Source organism: Thamnophis sirtalis, unplaced genomic scaffold (assembly GCF_051295495.1).
Source record: "Thamnophis sirtalis isolate CommonGarterSnake01/CBP01778 unplaced genomic scaffold, rThaSir2_p1.2 scaffold_3, whole genome shotgun sequence".
NCBI lineage: Eukaryota > Metazoa > Chordata > Lepidosauria > Squamata > Natricidae > Thamnophis > Thamnophis sirtalis.
The window spans coordinates 11,937,813-11,961,845 of NW_028261383.1; the positions used below are offsets into that span (position 1 = coordinate 11,937,813).

General features: G+C 49.1%; 1 protein-coding gene and 1 long non-coding RNA gene across 2 annotated transcripts in view; both read left to right on the top strand.

The window, feature by feature from the left end:
- Window positions 1-21,916, top strand: part of LOC148047184 (major histocompatibility complex class I-related protein 1-like) — a 56,321-nt gene extending 34,405 nt beyond the window's left edge. The window contains exons 4-7 of the mRNA XM_087711115.1: window positions 18,580-18,867; window positions 19,840-19,902; window positions 21,061-21,206; window positions 21,650-21,916. Coding sequence (XP_087567241.1) covers window positions 18,580-18,867; window positions 19,840-19,902; window positions 21,061-21,206; window positions 21,650-21,916 — 764 coding nt within the window. The remainder of the gene's footprint in view (window positions 1-18,579; window positions 18,868-19,839; window positions 19,903-21,060; window positions 21,207-21,649) is intronic.
- Window positions 9,965-11,903, top strand: LOC148047186 (uncharacterized). The gene is made up of 3 exons (XR_015696113.1): window positions 9,965-10,096; window positions 11,205-11,236; window positions 11,772-11,903. It is a non-coding gene; the product is annotated as an uncharacterized LOC148047186 (long non-coding RNA).
- Window positions 21,917-24,033: the final 2,117 nt, after the last annotated feature.

Consider the following 24,033-nt stretch of genomic DNA (forward strand, 5'->3'; position numbering starts at 1 on the left):
CGGACTACAATAGCCACACCGCCACCCCTTCCCTGGGCTCTCGGCTGATGAAGCACCTGAAATCCGTCTGGGCACATCTCTACGAGGGGGACTCCTCCCTCCGTGCCCAGCCATGTTTCAGTAATACATGCCAGGTCTGCCCCCTCATCTAAAATTAAGTCCCGGACAAGGGGAGATTTATGAACAACAGACCTGGCATTTAGCGACACCAGCCTGAGACCAGGGTCCTGATTGCTCGCGCCATCTGACCTTGGAGTGGGACTCCTAGGGCCGGAAGGAGGGATCTCTGTGATATAGCGAGCCCTCCTTCCCCGGTAATGGCTTGCCCTAAAGTCCCCGCCATATCTGCCTCTCCCTGTTATGACCGCAATGCCCCGACCCTCTCCCGTGGATGTAGTTCCCCCGCCCACCCCGGTGACCCCCGCGTGCCCCGCCAGGTCCTCCGAATCAGTCATACCCAAACTCTCACACAGACAGTCCTCACTAAAAAGTTAAAACACAAATACAGCAATATTAATAGTAAAAGGTGAGTTCATTCATACCATCCCATGCAATCCCATGCACTCAACATACCTATTTAAAATAAAATTAGAAAGGTTGCGCAGGTTCGCAAAGTCCGTACTAGATGGTATACAGAGGGGGAGAATAACGTTTCCCCTCTCTAGTAAAGCTGAAAAAAAAGTCCCAAATGTCTAAGAAAGTAATGTGAAACCGGGAGTCCTCCTACGCCCAGATGTTTAGAGGCCCAGCTGGAAAAGGGCCAAATGGCCAATGGGGGAGATAAACTGAGGCTCCCCACTGTCAATAACAGGCAGTAGAAAAAACTCTTCAAGTCCACCAAGGGAGAAATCCACCCAAACAGGGTTCTGAAGAAGATGATGATAAAGTTAATACAAGGGCTGAGTTGCAGAGAGGGGAGGAGGGAGGGAGGAGGGCGTCTGGAAGGGCTATGGGGGCACCTGAATTCAGGATGAAAAAGTCTAACAGCCATCTTAGTCTCGCAGATGAGCATTAAGTTTAAGCCTTCCAACTCTGACTTAAGTGATGTTATAGTGCTTAATGCTTAGTAAATGATGGTAAAGTGCTTGTTAAAGTGCCAATAAAGCCAGCATCTTCCTCTCTGTGCTCTCAATGTTCCCCTCTCAGCCCTTCAGCAAAGCAGTCTCTCAGTGAGGCAACCCCTCCTCAGTCAGCTCAGGAACTCCAGGTGCCTTCCGTATTTTTCAAACCTGGTTAATCTGCAAGTCACCCGTATTGCCTCCGTGGGGGGGGGGGGGGGGAGTCCATTCGCAGTCTCTGTGGAGGGGAAGAGAGTGGGGAGCCGTTCGTATGCTTCTTCTCCAGCCGTTCGTATGCTTCTTCCCCAGCACCTCCCCGGGCTCAGAACGAAGCACAAAAAGCGCAGCAGTTCTTTTGGTTGCAAGCTGCCTGTATTGTCTCCGTGCCTCCGTGGGGGGAGAGCCGATCGTAATCTCTCACTGCCACTCACTGCTACTCCAAACAGTTGCTCTGTCTGGGGCTGTCAGGGAAGGCTTCTCGTTAATAATCACCGTTCCCTGCTCCTCTCAAGTTCTTCTTTCCAGGCTTAACTCCTCCGGCATCAAAGGCATCCCTATGCATCACAATAGTTTGGGCCTCCGCTGTGGCGCCATCTACAAGCAACTAGGGACGCCTGCACCATGTCTAGTTTTACAAAAACTTTGCGGGGCCCCAATGAATGCAGTAAATGCTGTACAAGGGATACAGGGTAAGCGCTCTGTTGCAACACATTGTTTATTGTACACATATAGTCCACACAGGTGCGAAGTGACCGTCCGGCTTGACTGGAGTCACTATAGGGGTCTCCAATCCGGCATTATCTACCGGTTCTAGGATCCCTGGCCAATTAATTTATCCAATTCTAAGTCAATTTTGGTTTGGAGAGCGAAGGGCACTCTCCTGGATTTCATTCCTGCCTCATCTATCTTCTCAGGAAAGCATTGAAATGGTGGTAGTTCATAAGGAAACTTTTACTGAGAGACAGTAATTACAGAGAAGCCAAGTGGAATCTGAAAAGTCTGTGCAAAGTGTTAAGCTCATTTTCACTCTTTAATCCCATTGGGGACCTGACACACTGTGCTTCTCATCCAAGAAGCTTCTTTAGCTTTGACTGGATGGTGGAGAATGGAATTCCCTGTATTTATATTTCTTGCTGAGATCTGGACATTTCCATTCTTTTAGAGAGTTCTTCTGAACTGAAGAAGCTTCTTGGATGAGAAGCAAATCATCCTTGAAGAAACACCAGAAAGCCCTGTTGCCCCTTGAAAAAGCAACTTTGGGACATTTATCAAACTTGTATGCCACAAATCTCATGAAAGGCTACTCTACGGAGCTTACAGATATTAAATAAAATGCAGCAAAACCCCCAGTAAAATAATAAATAAAAGCCTTAAATTTAAAAATGCAGTTAAAATAAAACTGAGCCGGATGGAGAAGGAGGCAGAAAAGTGTGCCTTTAAAGGTGATAACCAGCACCTTGGATTGGACTCAGAAGCAAATTGAAAACCGGTGCAGTTCACGAAACTGCAGTGTAATATGGGCCACCTTAGGGGAGGGTTGGGTTTCAATTTTTTTTTACTACTGTGGGCATGGCTAGGTGGGGGGAATGTGACTGAATGGGCGTGGCCTACTTGATGTCACTTACGCACATGCAAACACAGTCACAAGCCCCCCCTCCCTAGCCACGTCCACAGAACTGCAAAATTTTGCTTTGCCAGCTGGTAAGCTGGCAAAGAAGTTTTGGTTTTCCTGCTGCCACGGGTCTCGGAGGAAGGAGGCAGGGATGCTGGCCCAGTGTTCACTTCCCTTACTGCTCACCGCTGCTCACCCCCTCACTAAGGTGACCAGATTTTCAGATTGGAAAAGAGGGACGCCCTTGACCGGGGGGGGGGGGGGCTTTATTAAAAAAAATTTTTTTGTCAAAAGGTCACCCCAGGACACTGAAACCAGCATAAATACGAATCTGTTGCCAAACAAAATTTTGATCACGTGATCATGAGGATGCTGCAACGGTCGCTAAGTGTGAAAAATGGTTGCAACGGTCGCTAAGTGTGAAAAATGGTCATCAGTCACTTTTTTCAATGCCATTGTAACTTTGGTCACTAAATGTTTTCCCCCTCCTCGAGACACCACACTTCTTCCTTCATTCCTCTTGCTTATCTACCTTCACCTTATCCGTCTTCTGCTCTTTCCCTCTCTTCCTTCCTTTCTCCTTCCATCCTCTCTTCTTTCCTCACTCACTCCCTTCCTCCTTTTCTCTTCCTTCCTCCTTCCATTCTTTCAGCTTCATTTCTTTTGCCTATCTATCTTCTCTGTCTTTCTGCTTTCCATTTCTCTCTTCCTCTTCGCTTCTGTTCCTTCCTCTTTCCATCCTTTCCTATTTCTTCCTTCTTCCTTCCTTCTGCCTATCTACCTTCACCTTCTCTGTCTTTCTGCTCTTTCCCTGTCTTCCCCTTTCCTCCTTCCCTCCCTTCTTTCCTTTCTAGTTCCATCTTTTCTTCTTTCCTCTCTCCCTCCCTTTTTCTTCCTTCCTTCCTTCCTTCTTCCTCTTGCCTATCAACTTCATTCTCTTTGTCTTTCTGCTCTTTCCCTCTCTTCCCTCTCTACCCCTTTTCTTCCTACCTCCTTCCCTCTTTTCTCCCTCCCTTCTTCTTTTTCTTCCTTTCTTCTTCCATCTTCCTCCTTCTCCTTCCATTCTTTCTCCTTCCATCCATCTTTTCTCCTTCCATCTTCTCACCCCCTCCCTTCTTCTTTTTCTTCCCCCCTCCCTCCTTCCTTCCTCTCCTTCCCTTTCTCGCATACAGGAAGGGGAGGGGGGCGGCTTTCTAGTCGCTTTCACAGCATAATTTCTTTATCTAACTTTTAAAAAACAGTGTGTAAATCAAACTTGAGATTTTCGTAACCTGCGAAGCACCAAGTTATTAACTTCTGTTGTTGTTACAAATTCGCAGCTACTCCATTCTTTCCGATAGGGAACTGCATTCCCAAGATGCCTCAGGTCCTCAAAGTGCTGAATGCAGTTTTGCAATTGACTCCAGCGAGGCCCGGTAGCCCAGGGCACTGACGGCGGAGCGGACGCGCCCAGTTTGTTACTGCTTCCAGGGATCGAGACGGACGAGGGAAGTGGCGGTGGCAGACGTCGGATGTTGGCAGCGACTGTAACAACCACACGGGCGAGGTGCGGAGGAAGAACGGAAGGTCCCTCCCGCCCACGACGAAGGCTCCAGCCATGGACGAGCAGGCGTCTTCTTCAACAACAACAACAACAACGCGCTGCTCTTGCTGCCACCTCCGGGTGGGAAGCAACCATGCCTCACGGACTCGCTTCCCTCCGCAACACAGGCGCCGCACAGGCATGGTTGCTTCCCACCCGGAGGTGGTGGCAAGAGCAGCACGTTGTTGTTGTTGGGGCCAGCCTGCTCGTCCATGGCTGGAGCCGTCGTCACGGGCAGGAGGGACCTTCCGTTCTTCCTCTGCACCTCGCCCGAGCGGTCGTTACAGTCGCTGCCGACGTCTGATGTCCACCACTGCTGCTTCCCTCGTCCGTCTCGATCCCTGGAAGCAGTAACAAACTGGCCACGTCCGCTCCACCGTCAGCACCCTGACAGCCACCCCGGGCTCTGGAAGAGGCAGAGGTAAAGAAGGCAGCGGCGGCAGGGGGGGACCCGCAGTTCGCTTCCCACCACAGCATAGGCGCCGCCAGCGGGCTTGTTTTGCTGAACACGGGGGCGAGCGTCTCTCCCTTCGGCTGCAGCTTCCTTTCCTCTCTCCGCCCTGCTTCTCCACCTCTTCCTGGGGATTGTGGAGGAATCTTGGTCTGGCATCATTGAGGAGAACCTGCCAAGCAGTGGCGGCGGCAGCAGTGGCAAAGGCAGCCAGGAAGGTCCGATCCTGGCCCGAGAAGACCCAGGCTACCCTCCCCATCTTCTAGCGGTGGGTATTTGCTAGTGATGAGCCTCGAAACAGGCGCGCGGCAGGTTCTCCTCAATGATGCCAGACCAAGATTCCTCCACGATCCCCAGGAAGAGGCGGAGAAGCGAAAAGCAGCTATAACATCAGCCGGTTCCTCCGGCGCTCCCACGAGTCGCTGTGTCCTGGAGCCATCGCCCTTTCCTTTTTTCTCCTTTCGCGTGCTCACTCCCCACTCCATGCGGGCGGCAGAGGGGAAGGAGTCTCTGGTGGCTGCTGCAGCAGCAGCAGAAGCGGTGGCAATGGCTGGAGCACAAATCCGGGCAGGTGGTTCTGGCTGTCCCTTCCCCAAGCATATCCCATTGCTGCTGGCGCCGCGGCGGGAGGAGCGAGCGAGAGAGCCACCTGAATTCAGGACCGCGTGAGGGAGTCCTGTTTTTTCAAGCAAGAATTCTCAAAGAGCAGTTGCTGCCGCGAACGAAAAGCAGTTTTTAACCCCAAGCGCGATGCCACGAATGTCACTATTTCCATCCAAGCCGCCATCACAATCCTTGCAAGCCGGCAAGAAAGCGGAAGCAAGAAGAAAAAAATAAATAAATAACCACCCTCCCAAGCAGCCGGAGCTTGCAAATGGCGACGTTGCAATGAGGGTCGTACTCCTGACCCTCTAAAACTCTCGGGAAACTCCTTCGCAGCCACGGGGGGGGGACCCCATCACAGGAGCAGCCCCACTGGCGGGAGAACGATGGGACGGCTGCGAAAAGGCACAAGGGGGGGAAGATTGACAGCAAGGGTCCGTCCCGCCACTCGCCTTAAAGTTCTCGCCTAGCCAAACTCTGGGGTTGCAGCCGCTGCTCGCCATTCCCTCAACTCAGAGTACGGAGCGCGCACAAAACCCTGCCATGTGGGACTCCCCGCAAACCTCTCGCATATTCCCCCTCCCGCTTGCTCCGTCTTACCAGATTTTGGGGGGTATCTGTAGAGTGAATTGGACGGGACAACTCCGGCATTCTGCCGGCTGGTGAGCGCTCCTATGCTTCAGGCACGGCGGCAGAGGGTATCCGGGGTTGCAGAGGGGGGCAGAGAGGAGGGGGTGCGTCAGCTTCCCAGTTCACGGCAGACCTTTTCTAGCCGGCTCAAAGGACTTCCCCGGACTTGCTTTGCTGAGCAGGGGCTTTAGTAGAAAGGAAAGCAACTTCAGAGCTGGTATCGGGCCGGCAAAGGCTTCCCACTGCCGGCATAACTTTGAAGTGCGGCTTGCCTTCCACGCGGGCCGACATGGAAGGCAAGCCAGCCCTTCAAACTCATGCCGGCACTTTAGCGTGCCCCTCGGCTGCCATTCAGCGAAAGATGTTTCGCTGAATGGCGGGTGAGTTCTAAACTGCCGGCATGACTTTGAAAGGGCTGGATTGCCTTCCGCGCGGGCCGACGTGGAAGGCAAGCGGCAAGTCAACACTTCAAAGTCGTGCCGGCCAAAGTCGTGGGTGCATGAGCGGAGCACTTTTCCAGTGCTCCTGTGCCTGGAGAGCTCCCTCTGCATATGAGCCCGGGATCCGCCGTTTGCGCCCCCTTGCTCTGCCTTGCCACCCGCCTTCCCTATCTAGGGACTCCTCCAGCAGAAATAGCAGAGTCGCGTCGAGCGCCGCTCTGCCTTTCTCTGCGCTCTTCCCGCCCAGACGCCCAGAGCCTCCCAGCCCGCCCGGCCCGGGGTGAGTCAGCTGTAGTGCAGCGGGCGGCGATCCCACCACCCCCCCTCACTCGCCCCGCCCTTCACTTACTCTGAGTTCGGAGAAGAAGCGGCGGCCCCAGGTGGCACTTTTCGCAGAGGTTTTCCCACAGCTTGTCCGGAAGTGGAGCTGGAAAGGCGAGCTCGCTCCCCGCTCACTCGCTACGCTACCCCGCCCATGCGAGCAGCAACGGATGGGCGGGGGACTCATGCGGCATGCTAAGCGGACTCCAGCCAATCAGTGAGCTGGCTGGGATGGAAAACGTTAAGCACGCCGCGTTTTTCATCCCAGCCAGCTCACTGATTGGCTGGAGTCCAGGCCAATCCAATCAGTGAGCGGCAGGCTGGGCTGGCTTAAATTTGTAGGCAGGTAGGATAGAGAACAGAACGATGAGCCAGCCCAGCAAGCTAGCAGCTGATAGGCGAGAGCTGCGAGCGCAAAAAAAAGCGTGCTTTTTAAAAAAGCGGGCGGGACGCGGGAAAATGCATTAAAAAGCGGGGATGTCCTGCCAAAAGCGGGACGTCTGGTCACCTTACCCCTCACCGATTTCCCAGCCAGCCACTCAGCTAAACATGGCAGGCGGGCCCCAGGCTGCAGCCAGCGAGGAGGGGGCAGTAACATTCCATTCCACAGGGGTGACAGCAGCGAGCGGTACGGGAAGCAATCCGCGTGCCATGGAATGGCCAACCTAACCCGTTGCTGCACCTTCGCCTTCCACACAGAGCCTCGGCCGGTGGGGTACCTCCCATTTTGCGACGTGCATACCCCGTCCCCAACACCACTGCTTGTATAGCGCCAAACAGTCTGTACCCCCCCACCCGAGATGTTCCTTTGGGCAAGTTATTGAAGCTTGGCTATTTCGTTCCACATTCCCTTCTGAGTTGAATACTCATCTCCTCTTTCTTCGCCCAGCTTGGCTTTGATGTCTGAGGTGAGGCCGCACTCCAGCTGCAATCAGGCTCTCTTCAGATACAGCTGGCCCTTTGCCATGGTTTCCTGAGTTTGCCTCCAGGCACCACTGATACTTAAAAGCAGAATTGACTGTCTGTAAGGCTTCCTAAAAATGCCCTAATTGATTCATCGAGTCAAGGTTCAATACAAAAACTAGTCATTTATTAGGAGCACAGTTTGCAAGATCTGTTTGCAGTCCAGTCTATGCTTTGTTTGATTTATTGCTGAACTTTATCCCCATTTCTTCCCTCCCCTCAGTCTTCGTCATAGAACACATTCTCCTATAAGATGCACCCCTCCCAAACCGGCTGCAGTAATCTGAGATCCGACTCCAGTCGACAATATGGGTGGAATGCACTTTCCCTCTTTGTCTCCCATGACAATGCTGGGAGTTGACACCGCGCTTGCCAAGGCATGAGGCGAGTGCGGTCGGGGAGAAATCAGGGGGAGAGGGAGGAGAATGCCATTCCTAGCAGAAGCTCGCCTTTTTCCTCCCCCTCCCCCTGATTTCTCCTCAGCCATGCTCGTCTCGCGCCTTGGCAAGCAAGGTGGCTCTCAAAGAGAACCAAGTGGGCACAGTGCTTCTTCCAACAGCTGAGGAAGGAAAAGGAGCCGAGGCATTGGCTATTGGCACCCGCTTCATTCTCTTTGGGAGCTACCTTCCAAAATGTCAGAAAATTCCCCATTTTGCAAGGCAGCCCTCAAAGAGAACATAGCGGGTGCAGCACTTCTTCCAACAGCCGAGGCCAGAGCAGTGTTGCACCACCCTCCAGCCTTGGCTCCTCTTCCATCCTCAGCTGTTGGAAGAAGTGCTGCACCTGCTTTGTTCTCTTTGAGCGAGGTGCCAGGCAGATGTCCTGGGACGGCTGCACATGTGCACTACCTGCTCTCCTGGAGCACTTTCTTTCTTCTTCTGCCGCCGAAAGAAAGATGATCCCGCTGTCTGTTGGTGCTGAGGCGGTTGATTTGGCTAGGTAAATGGGCCTCTGAAGGCAGGGTGCGCTCTGTTGCTGGTGTCGGCGCTGCTGCCACCGGCCACATCCATGCAGGAGAACTCCCAATGGCAGTGCAGTTCTGGGACAGCAGAGTATTCTTTCTTTCAGCAATGGGAGGAGGAAGAAAGTGCTGTAGGAGGGCAGGCACCAGGCAAATGTCCCAGGCCTGCTGCTCATGTCCAGCCCCAGACTTCCTGGAGAACTTTCTTCCTTGTCCTGCCGCTGAAAGAAAGAATATCCCACCATCCCAGAACTCCACCCTGCAGGACCAGCAAGATGATGGGTTGTTCTTTCTTTTGGCAGAGGTAGAAGGAAGAAAGTCCTCTGGGAAGGCAAGCGGACATCCAGGAGCTACTGCACATGTGCCAGTCCCATTTCTGCAAAGGCAGAGCCCCTCTCCCCACTGCAGGTGATTCAAAGTGGGGATGGGGATGCTGCAGAAAAGGCTGCTTTCCACCAGGGCCCACATGCCTCTCGTACCGGCTCTGCGGGGCTCCAGCGTCCAAAACAGCCAGCTGCCTGCTCTCTTTGCAGATCGGCCCGTCCAACCATTGGCACTACTCTGGGAACTTGCCCTGTGGAGTCCGGCACTCCGGGGGGGAGGAGACTTGGCTGCGGCCCACTCCGGACATGAGTGGGTCCCCCCAATCCCACCCCCACCCCCAGTGGCTTCCACCTCTTGCTCTGCTTCTTCACTGGCAGTAAGCAGTGAAGAAACAAAGTGGGTGCATGTGGAGCAGCCCCGGATGCCCTCCCGCAGCATCACTGCCACCACCCCTCTCAGCCCGAGCACAGCATCTATGTTTCCACCAAGGGCCGCTTGCCCACCCACTGGCCAAGCCGGGCTGGACACCAACCTCAGAAGACAAGCGATCATGGGGGACCACCAGTGAGGCAACATGGAAGTCAGGGAAGCATGGCAGGGCTGCGGGGAAGGGGTCAGGGCCAGCTAGGTAAGCTGCGACTCACTGGCTTACCTGGCAAACAGATCAGGGATGCAGCGCTTAAGCAGCCAAGCTGCAGAGCAGAGACTGGGAGGGGCTGGGCAAGCGAGGGGTGAATGGGGAACCGGTTCAGGGGTGTGACCAGGCTGCCATTACTACCAGTTGGGAAAGGTATGCCAGATTTTTACTACCTATTCAGCAGAACCGGACTGAACCGGTCGGAACCCACCTCTACTTAGGGGCCCCAAGAGCTGCCCAAGAGCTGCCTGTGTTCTGTACCAGCTGAAGCTTATGGACAGTCTTCAAATGTAGAGTGCATTGCAGTGGTCCAAGTGTGAGAGGACCAGGGCTTGTGGGACTGAATGCAGAGTTGTCTTTTTTGCAGATCCCCCATTGGCTCTAGTAACTCCCAGGATCCAATGCAACCACAAGGACTGCCAAGACTGTGGCTACTGTTTAGAAGATTGGAACATCTTGATGAAAGAACTCAACACTCGCAATGAGCTTAAGCCGCGTGGCTGCATAAAAAGAGGTTTGTACATATTCGTGTAGCTATGGATTTATTCATGAGAATTTCTAAGCTGCCCAATAGCCAAACCTCTCTGGGCGCTTCACAATAAATCACAGTAAAAAAATTAAGCTGAAAGTATGCAGATGGTAGCAAAAGTTGGTCCCCATTGATCAACTGTTTCATTCATTGATTTTTTCCCCAGCCCGGATCAAGAGGCAAAGCTCTTGACAGAGGCAGAAAAGCTGCAATAAATGAAACTAAGTGCCAACTGTGCTTAACAATCAGCCTTCTCTAAGGTCTTGTTTTGGGAAATGGGAAGGAAGGAGTGCTGGGGCAGAATGACTCTACAGAGGATGGGACCAAAGTGAACAAAACAGCATTTGAGTGCATTTTGTAAAAAAGTTATATCCATTCAGTTCTTGAGGAACATATTTTGAAAAACTCTTTTTTAGATGATGGTTGATATGAGGTGGCAAAAGGAAATTCTTTTGATGTTTTTCTAAAAGGGGGAATACATGTGGGAGATGCCCAGAACTTTGCATTTCTTGTGTGGTGAAATTCATTTTTTTCCCCTACCGGTTCTGTGGACATGGCTTGTTGGGTGTGGCATAGCTTTTGGCCGTGGTATGGCTTGGTGGGCATGGCAAGGGAAGGATACTGCAAAATCCCCATTCCCTCCCCACTCTGGGGCTAGTCAGAGGTGGCATTTGCTCATTCTCTGAACTACTCAAAATTTCCACTACCGGTTCTCCAGAACCTGTCAGAACCTGCCGGATGTCACCCCTGGTGTGATCCCTTAGATCACTAGTGTCACACTCAAGGCCGAATCCGGCCCACAGGGTGCTTAGATCTCCCCTGCTGAGAAACAGCCAAGAAACACCCTGCGGTGCCTCTGCCAGGAAAAATGGAGCCCAGGAGGACTGTGAGCTGCGTTTTTGTTGACAGAGGGCTGCAGGACGATACCCCCAGCTGGCCACACCCACCCTGGCCACGCCCCCTCCCCCTCCCCGAGGTTCCCTGATGCAGCCCTCAATGAAATCCAGTTTGACACCCCTGCCTTATATTGTTTGGCAAAAGAGGACACTCCACATCATCCTGAATCTTGCTTTTTCTCACCTCTCTATTACAGCCAGCAGCCAGGATTCTGAAATGCCTCCAGTGGTAAGTAGGCCATGCAGGACTGTGGGTCCACATATCATTCATGAAAAGGGGGGGGGGAGTAAAATCCTCAGTGCTGCAACAAAATGTCCTAGCATTCCCCCCACCCCCATCCATGAGCTCACCTGACAGATAGCCTTATTCTGAGTCTTGTACTGCTCTTCAGGACTTGCACTGGGGAAAACAAGGCATGGTTTCTCTTCAGTAGTGATGATGTTACCCAGTTTGGTAATGAAAGGTCTGCAACAAAACCACCAAGCTCAGAGAACAGCCCCCACGTGGGTTCCGTGGCTGAAGCAAGATTAGAATCCGGGTTTTCTCTCTCCTCATCCAGCACCACTAGCACTACCTGTAACAGCATGTGAGGAATTGGCACTCCTTGAAAGAAGTTCTTTTATGGTCTGCCAGGAAAATGCTCAGAGTGAAGATGTTTCCACACCCTGTGCCCTGATCTGGTTTCTCTTCTGTGGGGATATTTTGATGGGAATGAAGACTACAGGGCTGACAGAACCTCTTTCTACATTCCATGCATTTATAGGGTCCCTCTGCTGAATGAATCCATTGATGGGAAGAAAACGAAGTCCATCACCTGAGGTTCCTTCCACATTTCATGCGTGGATATTGCTTCATGCTTTTGACTACGTATTTTTGGGGAATACGTATTTTTGGGGAAAGCTCTTTCCACACACTGCATTGATGGGGCTTACATTTATATGTCTATAGAGATTCTCAGTCACCCAGGTCCTGGTTGACACAAAAATGGTTTTGGGCATTGAGGCAACTGGACTTTCTTGTTTGTTTGTTTTTTGAAGACATTTCACTTCTCATCCAAGAAGCTTCTTCAGCTCTGACTGGAGAACGGGGAATGGAAGCATTGGTAGGATCCCCTGGGTGGATCCATTAAGGTCAGCCTTCTGATTAAAGTGCTTTCCAGATTCCATGCATACACGGCTTCCCCCATGATGGAATAGTTGAATGTTTAAAATGTTAAAAAATGCAAAAAAAAAAATCTAAAAAGGAAACGACACTTATATATTAAAAGTGCATTTTAAAGAATTTAAACATTTTTTTTATAATAAACTTTTCAAAAATTACAAACATTTAAAAAGCTTTTTTCTGGAGCACCCGAATGAGTCATTAGTTGGGAGGTGGGGCTAGCAGGCTGTTCCACAGTAGAAAAAGAGCTCTTTTGGCAAATCTTCCTCTTCAAAGGGCAATAAGTCATGCCTTCTGTTTCTTAATCATTTTATTTTGTTTGTTTACCTTTATTGATGTGAGAGTTGAATGAAATTAAAGTAAGACATGTCTCAAAACACTGGGGATGTTTTAAAAGCAAATGACAAAGTTGAAAGTAAAGGTAAAGGTTCCTCTCGCACATATGTGCCAGTCGTTCCTGACTCTAGGGGGCGGTGCTCATCTCTGTTTCAAAGCCAAAGAGGCAGCGCTGTCTGAAGACGTCTCTGTGGTCATGTGGCCAGCATGAATAAATGCTGAAGGCGCATAGAACGCTGTTACCTTCTCACCAAAGGTAGTCCTTATTTTTCTACTTGCATTTTTTACGTGCTTTAGAAATGCTAGGTTGGCAGAAGCTGGGACAAGTAACCGTAGTTCACTCCGTTACACATTGCTAGAGATTCGAACTGCCAAACTGCTGACCTTTCTGATCGAAAAGCTTAGCATCTTAGCCACTGAGCCACTGCGTCCCTCTAAGTTGGCAGTAAGAGCATTCATATTATGATGGCAATTTAACAAAAGAGCCTTCACGGTATTAAAAGAATAAGTACACGTGTAAGTTGCAAGAGAACAAAACTTGGATTTCCACTATAAAACAAAAATTTGATTTAAAGTTTGTCATATGGGGGATCTACACAATCTCCAAGCTGGATGCTCAGATCCAGCAGAAAAGGGAAGAGCAGCTGACAGAGAAGCAAAACTGTCAGCAACCCGAGATGATCAGAGCCACCCTGACATGACAGCTTATGCAGCATTGGAAATGCGAAGGGGACTGAGTCCCAGATATTCTAAAGCAGAGAAACTCCAGGCAACTGTAGATTTAAAGAGACCAGAATCTTACTCAAGGACAAAGTGTGTCTTGAAACTCACCTTGAATGGGTGAATGAATTGCCGCTGGCACTTTGGTCTGTGCATGCACTCCATGAAAGGGAATTAGGTTATCTCCTTTTGAAATGAGGTTTGGGTGGCGCCCCAGTTATAAGTGCTAACTTGAAAAATCACGTAGGGGACTTAGGTTAAATTGGGACCTCATGGCAGCAAAGGAAAACAATAAGCTGGCTCTCAGGGAAAGGCAGACATAGATGTTAGCCAGCCCCTCCCTGGATGGGAAATAAACAGTGGGAGTTTCAGAATGGCCAGTTGTCACAGCCAACCCTTTGTTTCTAATATATAGCAAACAATTTGGATTCCTTTGCCAGACCCAGGTTTGTTGGGACTAATTACATTTGATTTTTTTTTTATCCATGTGAATAAAAGATTGTTACTGCCCTGTTATAAAAAGGGAGTTATTTTACTTGTGAGTAAATGGCTTATCATTACATGCAAAGGTCTTGCTTCTGGGGCATATTTATTTTTTGTCATATTTAAGAAAGGAAATATTGATCATATTTAAGAACATATTTAATTTTGCGACAGAGAGACTGCCATGTTTGTTAACATTTTGTGTCCCTCCACACATGGAAGCCTTTTACAGACTTGATGGAGCTTGGGAGCTGACCAGGATCAGGATGGGTGTGAGCCTCGATAGTGCTCCTACGGGCAATTCTACGGTCAATAAGGCTTTCCATGAAAACTAATTCCTTTTCAACCTCTGTTTCCTTCACTGACCTCATGACTAGTTGTCTGAGTAGGGGCATTATGCAAGGGATAAAGGCCAGGCCGGCCACACCACATAATAGCAGAAATAACATCTGTTTTGGCTATTTCCCTGACCACACCTGACTTGTTCATGTAGGAACAGCAGTCTTCTCCCAGGAAGAGAGACAAACCACCTTTCTCAGCTGTCAGGAGGTTTATGGCATGCCAGTTTTGCAAAACCCCTGCTGCCAAGGAATCTATTCAGTCCTGGACCCCAACCAAGGTTCCAGCAATATGATTCAGGCTTTGTTGAAATTCCTCAGATAATTGCTTAAACTGTATAGGGTTTCCTGCCTAGGCAGGGGGTTGGACTAGAAGACCCCCATGCCCAGCAGTCCCTGTGCTTGGAGGTTGAAACATTCCCAAAGACTAGAAAGATCCTACCGTACTATCAGGAACAATCTATTTGTTGAACTTTGGTTGAATTACTTTCCCAAAAATGGGGAGGGATGAGGGCGGCATTTCAATGTCCTTTGGTTCATTCACTGTCTGGGATGTTGTCCTTCTTTTCCCCTGACTTACACACCTGCACAATTTCACATCTGTTGGTGCTGCACCAACCTCAGAGCCTGAAACCACCAAGAGAGGCTCCTAAAGAAGGATGAAAGGGCAACGGATGGAGAGACAGTGCAGATGTTGATCAAAAGAGCTTCTGAGAAGAGCCCTGTTTAGCAACTTCGTGGAAGTTAACTTCAGTGGGGAGGGGCACCAAAGGGGGCGCTTCTCTCAGAGGGTTGGGGAAGTCCTCCTCTTCCTTCCCTGTAGCCTCCTTCCACACGCAGGACATCCAGAGTCCATCGAGGGTTCCTTTGGACCTTGTTGACCCAGGATGTCTATGGAGATTCTCAACCATCCAGGTCTGGGTGGTCTCAAAGGTTTTTGTTTCCAAAAGGCAACTGGACTTTCTTAGGTTTTTTGTCCTTGAAAACGTTTCCCTTCTCATCCAAGAAGCATCTTTTGGAGAATTGAAGAAGCTTCTTGGATGAGAAGCAAAATGTTTTCAAGGAAAAGACCAAGAACATCCAGTTACCTTTTGAGAAAGCGTCTGCAAACGTCTGCAGTCCTCTCTCCAGTATTCTTCAGGTATTTTGCATCCAGGTGCTGGAGCCCCTCCTCAGGGAACTTTTCTCCCTCCCTGAAGATGCAGAAGCCTTCCTGTTTTTTTTTTAAAAAAAATTCTAGATGGCACACACGACCTGCCTGTTCCTCCAAGCACTGGGTAGGTCAGAGTGGAAGGATGTGTGATCTCTTTTTTATTCCATTTTATTCTTTTTTTGGTTTTATTATGTTTCCCTGAAGCTTATATATTGCTGTTTGTTCTGTGTAAACTGCCCACAATTTCGTTTCAAGAGTGGGATAACTTTCCAAAGGTTTTCAACAAAAGATAAAAATAAGATAAGACTAAAATTTCCAGGGAGACTGTTTAATGGAGGGAGGGGCTTAGACTCTTCTCTCCATTGAAACCTGCCCCTTCCCACTGGAGGACTGGGTGAAATCCTGGCTAGGAATCATTTTGTCCAGATTTGGCTGCAACACTAGCTGACCCTCTGTGGTTGAGTGAGAGTCCCAGCTCCAGTCACACGATCCTCCAGGTTAGATTACTGCAGCAGACATGCACCGCACCCCCAAAGATCTGGTTAGAACACTGTAGCTAGTCTCAGAAGGACGGAAGATAAGCACCTGCCACTTCTCTCCATTTATTGCGCCTTTTATGCAAAACAAACTTTTATTACTGTGCTGCCACATCTATCCGTAGACTTTGAACGAGCTCAGAGGGCTGTCGTTGGCGGAGCGGTGTCTTCGGTTGCAGGTACAAATAAAACAGGGATGTGGCGGAAGGGAGCGGAGTCCGAGACGGACGTTGCCCAAAGATGCAGCGATCCCCTTGATCATCGGCAGCTGCCTTCTGCCAAAAGGTCCCCCAAAGGCCTATGGGGGCGAAGGGGGATCGATCGGAGAGTCTCAGAAGAAGAATAAACGAGGAGGGCATCGTTCACACAACTGGGGTGACCAGGACGTTTGAGCTCTACCGTTGCCTGGTTCTGGACAACGTCTCCCTGCGACCCCTCCCTCCCTCCCTCCAGGATCCCCGGAAGACAATAAGGGAGCAGCGTTTTTTTCTATCGTCTTCGCGGACCTGGACGGAGCGGAGAATTTTGGCAGAGTTGGAATTTTTTGCGGATCCGGACGGGACCCGAACGGGGGCAGCGCCTAAGCGACTTAACGGGCGGCGTCTTCGGTTGGAGCTGGACGGGGACGCTTGGTTGGAGAGCGATGCTGCTGCTCCGGGCGCCCCTCTTGCTCTTGGGAGTTGTGCTGGGGTCCTTCGTGCTTCGGACTTTTTGCGGTGAGTTTGCGACGGGGAGGGGGGAAGGAAACAGACCGGGAGGGGATCTCATGTCCTGAGCTGGGTCTTTCTCCCCCCCCCCATCCTCCCCCCTCAGTCCCAACTTCCTTTCCCAGAAGGTAAAACCCTCCTTCTCTCGCGATTCAGCGATCCTGGTTTTAAAAAAAAACTTCAGTAACTGATTTGTAATCAGCCCCCATTTTTATTTCTGGGAGAACAGAGAGTAGAAGTGAAAAGAGAAGTTTTTAGACTTCAGCCCTGCCGTCTTTCTCCTGGTCCTTCCTTCTCCTGCCTGGGCGAAGTCCTCACCATCCAGCTCCACGATTGTCATCAAGCTTTGCCCTCACTGGAAAGATCGTCAGCTCATTTGTTCCACTTTAGAGAACCTGTTGGGGAGGGGCTGTTTCTGATAATAGCACTTTGATTTCTGTACAGCTTGATACTGCTTGACAGTCCTCTCAAATAAACGCTTGAAGGGGATGGTGTTGTAGTACAGACCCCACAATTCTGCTCTTCTTCCTCTTCCCTCTCCAGCCTCTCCTTCACACTCCCTGTCCTACTTCTACCACCGACTCTCCGAGCACAGCCAGGAGCTGAACCAGTTCTTCATTAGGGGCTACTTGGATGACCAGCCCATCATCCGCTTTGACAGCCTCACCAGGAAGATGGAGCCTCTGGTGCCCTGGGTGGAGGAGGCAGAGAAGGAGATGTTTCTGCCCCCTGAATGGGTCTTTAGGGATGATCTGGACAAGTTATCAAAACTGGACCACCATGCTGGAGGTGAGCAGAGCCAGGGACAGCAATGCCTCCTGAAAAGGAAAGAAGACCCCAATCCCCACCCCTAATTATCTCTCACACTTAAAAAAATCTTCATGGCCTGACCTCAATAGTAATAGCAGCACTTAAATGTACATACTGCTTCACAGTGCTTTACAGCCCTCTCTAAGCAGTTTACAGAGTCAGCATCTTGTCCCCAACAATCTGTGACTTCATTTTACGGACCTCAGAAGGACGGATGGCTGAATCAACCTTGAGCCTGTTGAGATTCAATCTGCCAAATCTCAGTCATCCGGCAGTCAGCAGAAGTAGCCTGCAGTAATGCACTCTAACCACTCCGCCACCATGACTCAAGCAGGGTTAACTGAAGTAAAAGACATTTCTCCTTGTGGGATAAAGAGGGGAATGGGGGAAATCAGGTTTCTCTCCCTGGGAGGGATGGGAGGTAGAATAAAATTGTGTCTTAGGAGAGGAATCCTGGGCCCTTTTCATTCACATCCATTCTTTCTGGATTTCTTTCAGGGTGTCACACCTGGCAGGTGAATTTGGGCTGTGAGCTCAGGGAAGATGGGAGCAAAAGAGGATTTTTGCATTATGGCTACGATGGGATGGACTTCATCAGCTTCGACAAGGAGACCCTTAGATGGGTGACAGCTCAGCCCCAGGCCGAGAAGGTGAAGGAGAAGTGGGAGGAGGACTCAAGGTGGTCCCATGGAAACAAAATCTTCCTGGAGAAGACCTGCATTGAGTGTCTGCAGAGGCACCTGTCCTACCAGAAGAAGGTTCTGCAGAGGATTGGTGAGTGGCAAAAGACGGTCTCCACTGAGCATGTTTCTGTAGGCTCCCCCTCCCCATATTATTTCTACCCTACAGAGCCAAGACACACATTGCAGAGATTCAGGAGAAATCTCACAACATATTACAGAAGGAAAATAATCTTCAATGCCCCCCAAATAAGGACTTGAAAGACAAAGAAACTGAGTGGGAAAATAAGATCCAGAGCAACTGCAATGAGAAAATCTTAGAAAGCAAAAGAAACCAACTTTGGGTCAGAAGAAAAGATCAGTTCCTGATTCCTACGTGGAACTTGATCAAATTCAATGGGGGGGGGGGCTGAATCAATTCCCAAATTAGGGTTTATGTTGATCAATTTGACAACCTTAATCCGAATCCTATGTATTTGTTTTTTTAAAAAAGGAAGAGCTTCAATCTTCCCATCTTTGTGGGTACCAGAGGTTCAGAGGAGGAGAGGGAGAAGAGGGAGAGGGGGACCAAAGGAGGACTTGATATTTAAATCAACTTGCCAGAAACTCTAGAAATCCCAGGAATTCAGGTGTTGCTGTTTCTGCAGAGCCTCTGGTGGGGAAGGTGACTCGCAAGGTGGTGGATGACAGCCTGGAGGTCCTCATCTGCCAGGCCTTTGGCTTCTACCCCAAGGAGATCCAGGCCACCTGGAGGAGGGATGGAGAGGTCTTCCAGAATGAGACCCTCCGAAGGAACGTGGCCCCCAACTCAGATGGGACCTATTATGTCCTGCTCAGCATTGAGATCGACCCCAAGGAGAGGGACCGTTTTCGGTGTTACCTGGAGCACGAGGGCTTGTGGGAGCCCCTGGTCTTGGCCTGGAAAGAAGAAACAGGTGAGAGGTTGGATGATGAAAACATGGATCAGTTTCATCTCTGCTGTTCAGATGGAGCTATGATATACAGTCCTGCATTTAGCAATGGGAGAGATGAGATGATCTGGAAATCTGGAAAGATATGAGGCTACGAAACTGAAAAAGTTTTCCTTTCTGATAGAATCATCTGGTCTTAACAAGTTATCCCATGTTATTCAATGACTTTTTCCACTGATCTTTTGTCAATCCAACAAGATAGACTGGCAGAAGAAACCAATCTCGTGGTGCTTCTTTTGCAACTTACCATAGTTTGTGTAGTGACCGTTCCCAGTTACAATGGCACTTTAAAAAGTGGCTTGTGACCCGTTTCATAGTTACAACCCTTGTAGCATCCTCATGGTCACGTGATCAAAATCCAGACACTTGGCAACTGACTCATATTTATGACAGTTGCAGGGTCCCAGGATCACCTGATCCCCTTTTGTGACCTTCTGGCAACCAAAATCAACGGGGAAGTCAGATTCACTTAATAACCATGTCACTGCCTTAACAACTGCAGTGATTCATTTAACAACTGTGCCAAGATCATAAAATGGAGGAAAATTCACTTAACAACTGACTCAGCATCAGAAAAGTTGTGCTCAAATTTGATTGTAAACTGAGGACTATCTGTATTATAAAATGAAATTTACAGAATCTTGCAATCTGAGCATTTCTCTTCAGGGGAACTAAGAAGGGTTTGTAATTTTTCCTTAACCTGATTTCTTGGCCCAGGCTGAAGCCACCCTCATCTAATCAGTCTTGGTGATGGCTCTTCCTTCTGCCCTTCAAGGCCATTCCCTCTGCCATCTAGAGCCTGGAGGGGAGGGGCTGTAGGTGGGGGCACTTCCTGAAGGCCAGTGCAGGTTGGGAAATGCTTCTGTTGCTCAGCATCTCCACTTCAGGGAACTCAGCATCTGTCTAATTGGAACCATATTTCTTGTCCTTGTTTAGCTCGAATATGGTGGATTTCCTTGGGAATTGTGATTGCCATGATCTTGATTCTCTTCCTGATATGTAAGTTCCCAGTTTTTAACTTCCTGGGGGGCTGGTGGAAGGAGCTGCTGGTTGTGAGTGAGGGAGACTGAGAGGGAGTACAGAGGTCAAAGGTAGCAACCCGCATGCCTAATGGTCGCTCAAATCATATAACTGTAAAGCAAAAACAACAAAAATAGGTTCAGGGTTAGTGTGCTTGATATTGTGATTTGATTTGATGTCAAAATGACTGGCCTTGTTTGTGCAATCCTTGTTTTGCAGCTGTCTTTCGCAGTACTCTTTTCAAATTTGGATACTGCCCCCTTTGTAAACAAATTACTAGTCTACATGGACAGATCACCTATCTAGAATCTCAAATCTGTGCTCTCCAAGGAGAAGTTAGGTGCCCAATTCAGCCATTCCACTCTATTGAGCTGCCACGCTATCAGCCCCCTCTATCACAAAGATCCTGCCAGAGAAGGGCAGTATGGATAGCTGTGGGATCTGGCAGGGTGAGAGCTGTCGACCACAAGCACAAAGCTTTTGCTCTGTCCCAGCATAACAGATACAGTGCCCTTGCTGACCTTAATAGGGACACTAAAGTGACAGGTCAAGATAGTTGTGATGATAATGACTCAAATAAGCAGGGGATACTGGTCCAAGATGAAGAACTTATTTTTGATAGGGGAAAGTGTGAAACAGATATTACACATCAGTCACACAAGAAGAGCAAGGTATCCAAAAAGAGAAGTCACCTTCTGATTGGTGATTCAATGGTAAGGGATGTAAATTTAGGAAAGGATATGTAGGTTTTGAAAGAGGTCAGGTGTCTTCCAGGTGCTACTGCCAGCAGAGACAAGAAGAATATTCTTAAATAGTCAGGAATGCCAGTAAGGACTGTGATCTTGATGCTATTATATATCTTGGCACAAATGATATGTTCCATCTGTACTTTCTGTGCAGAATGATTTCCAGAGCTTGGAGTATGAACTTAGAACTGCTCAGAGATGGTTGTAGAACACTGTGAAGTGGTATATACATCCGAGTCCTATTGTTATTTTCAAGATGCTGAGTTAAAATCCAGACAATTGAATCATCTGGGCATTTCAAGGTCTTAAACATAAATCTTTCTCCAGGTCAGGGAAAATCTCTTTACCTAAGCAATAAATGAGATGTCCTCCCTTTTTTGTCATCTCTCAGGCCAGTGGTGGCGATTTAGGAAAAATAAATCACAGCAAGTGAAATCTGATTATATTTTGCCTGAAATGGCTGCTCTCCCCCTTGTTGATGGTACAGAAAGTGAGATTCAATCACAGAAAATTCTCCAACCCCAGGTAACTGTAGAGGTGAGTCTGATTATTGCTGGAGTCTCAACACAAAACTCTGGAGTTGGAATACACCAGAAACTCAAGACCATGAAGGTTGCGGGGGGGGGGGAATTGATCCCCAAGACAACTATGGAGGAATTATGGGCCTCCGGAGTTTCTCTGGGGCTGAATCCCTTCTGCTGGGGACCCTCTGGTCAACTGCTCTGCAAGGAAGATCCAGCCCAGCTCAGTCCTGCTGGCCCACCAGCTCAGAGAGAGGAGTGGGAGACAGGGAAGGAACAGGAGTGGGGTGAGGAAAGGGAGAGCAGGGTTCTGTTCAGGAAGAATTGGAGTGGGGAGAAGGAAATGGGACTTGGAAGAGCATTGGGGGGACTGTTAAGATTGTGGTGATAAGAGGACGGAAAATACCCATCACTTATATGAGCTGGGATGCTGACTTCCTTCATTTTCTCTCTTTACAGCATGAAGCATCCTGTGGGTCATCGGGGCCTCAGAATGCCCTCAAAGCCATTGTGTCAAAATTGTCCATGCAAAAACAGAAGCACCCGACGGTCACAAGGTGTCAATCGTCGGCTGGAGAGTTGGCGGTACCTTTACAGGCACCGGTTGAAGCAAGAGCAACAGAGTCTGGCGTGAGAATGATCAGCCAGCCCATGGTCAACCCAGGATCCCTATTCCAATGCCCGAAAGTCTCAGAAGGTGAAGTGTTTGTACTTTCAGTGTTTTAAAACCTTTTGCCCATCAACGTTTACATGGCCAGGTGTCAGGACTACTAGTAATACAACCTGTTCAATAAGAACTGTGAGGCAGACCGGTTCCTCAAACAATATTTTTATTATGACATATCAAATTGGCATATTCCTGATGGAAAACCGGCTCTAAGTTGATGCCGGTTTCCCCCTTCCCAATTAAAAGTAAAATTTCGTCACCTCCCCCCAGTCTCAGTGTTAGATCGTGGGAACGGATGAGGCAGACTGAGGCTTCAGTAACAACAGCTCTTTATTAGTGACTCAGATAACTAGCAAAGACCCTGCCTGCCTGCAGTCCTTTTATAGGTCTCTTGGGCCACTTTGACAATTTCAAAGTCACGGCTGTATAAGTATTCATGAAAACGCTGGACTCCAGCGACAGCAGCCAGAGCCTCCCGGGCCAGTTGAGTGTAGTTCCTCTCGGCCAATGAAAGAGTCCTGGAATAATAGGCGATGGGTGCCTCGGTTACGTTGGGCATCCAATGGCTGAGGACGGCTCCAACGCTGAAGGGTGAGGCATCACAAGTCAGTACAAGTGGCAAGGTCTGGTTGTACTGAACCAGGAACGTGTCCGCTGAGAGGAGTTTCTTGACCACAGCAAATGTGGCATCCTTGACTTTTCCCCATTTCCATGTAGCCTTCTTCCCCAGGAGCCAATGCAATGGTTCAGCAACCGTGGTTTTCTGCTTTAGGAAAACATTGTAGAAATTAAGCAGTCTGAGGAACGCTTGGAGCTCAGTCTGGTTTCGTGGTGGGGGAGCCTCCTGAATGGCTTTAAATTTTTTGTTTGTGTGGTGAATCCCTGAGCCGTCAATGAGGTACCCTAGGAACTCAACCAGGACATGTTAATTTGGCACTTTTCCTTTTTTTAAACGGAGGCCGTTTTCACTGATTCTGGTCAAAACAGTTCTAAGTCTTTTAATTACTTGTTTCTTATTTGCGGCGGATATCAATATGTCGTCAAAATAGGGGACAACTCTTGGTATCCCCTGAAAAAGTCATTCCATGACACTTTGGAACACTACAGGGGCAATACTAACACTGAATTGTAGGTGGTTGCATTTAAAGGCACCCCTATGCGTCACAATAGTTTGGGCCTCCGCTGTGGCGCCATCTACAGGCAACTAGGTATCCCTGCACCATGTCTAGTTTTACAAAAACTTTGCGGGGCCCCAATGAATGCAGTAAATGCTGTACAATGGATACAGGGTAAGCGCTCTATTGCAACACTTTGTTTATTGTACACATATAGTCCGCACAGGTGCGAAGTGACCGTCCGGCTTGACTGGAGTCACTATAGGGGTCTCCAATCCAGCATGATCTACCGGCTCTAGGATCCCTGGCCAATTAATTTGTCCAATTCTAAGTCAATTTTGGTTTGGAGAGCGAAAGGCACTCTCCTGGGTTTCATTCCTGCCTCATCTATCTTCTCAGGAAAGCCTTGAAATGGTGGTAGTTCATAAGGAAACTTTTACTGAGAGACAGTAATTACAGAGAAGCCAAGTGGAATCTGAAAAGTCTCTGCAAAGTGTTCAGCTCATTTTCACTCTTTGATCCCATTGGGGACCTGACACACTGTGCTTCTCATCCAAGAAGCTTCTTTAGCTTTGACTGGATGGTGGAGAATGGAATTGCCTGTATTTATATGTCTTGCCGAGAGCTGGACATTTGCATTCTTTTAGAGAGTTCTTCTGAACAGAAGAAGCTTCTTGGATGAGAAGCAAATCATCCTTGAAGAAACACCACCCTTGAAAAAGGACCTTTGGGACATTTATCAAACTTGTATGCCACAAATCTCATGAAAGGCTACTCTACGGAGCTTATAGATATTAAATAAAATGCAGCAAAACCCCCAGTAAAATAATAAATAAAAGCCTTAAATTTAAAAATGCAGTTAAAATAAAACTGAGCCGGATGGAGAAGGAGGCAGAAAAGTGTCCCTTTAAAGGTGATAACCAGCACCTTGGATTGGACTCAGAAGCAAATTGAAAACCAGTGCAGTTCACGAAACTGCAGTGTAACATGGGCCACCTTAGGGGAGGGGTGGCACCTGCTTTGTTCTCTTTGAGAGAGGCGACAGGCAGATGTCCTGGGAC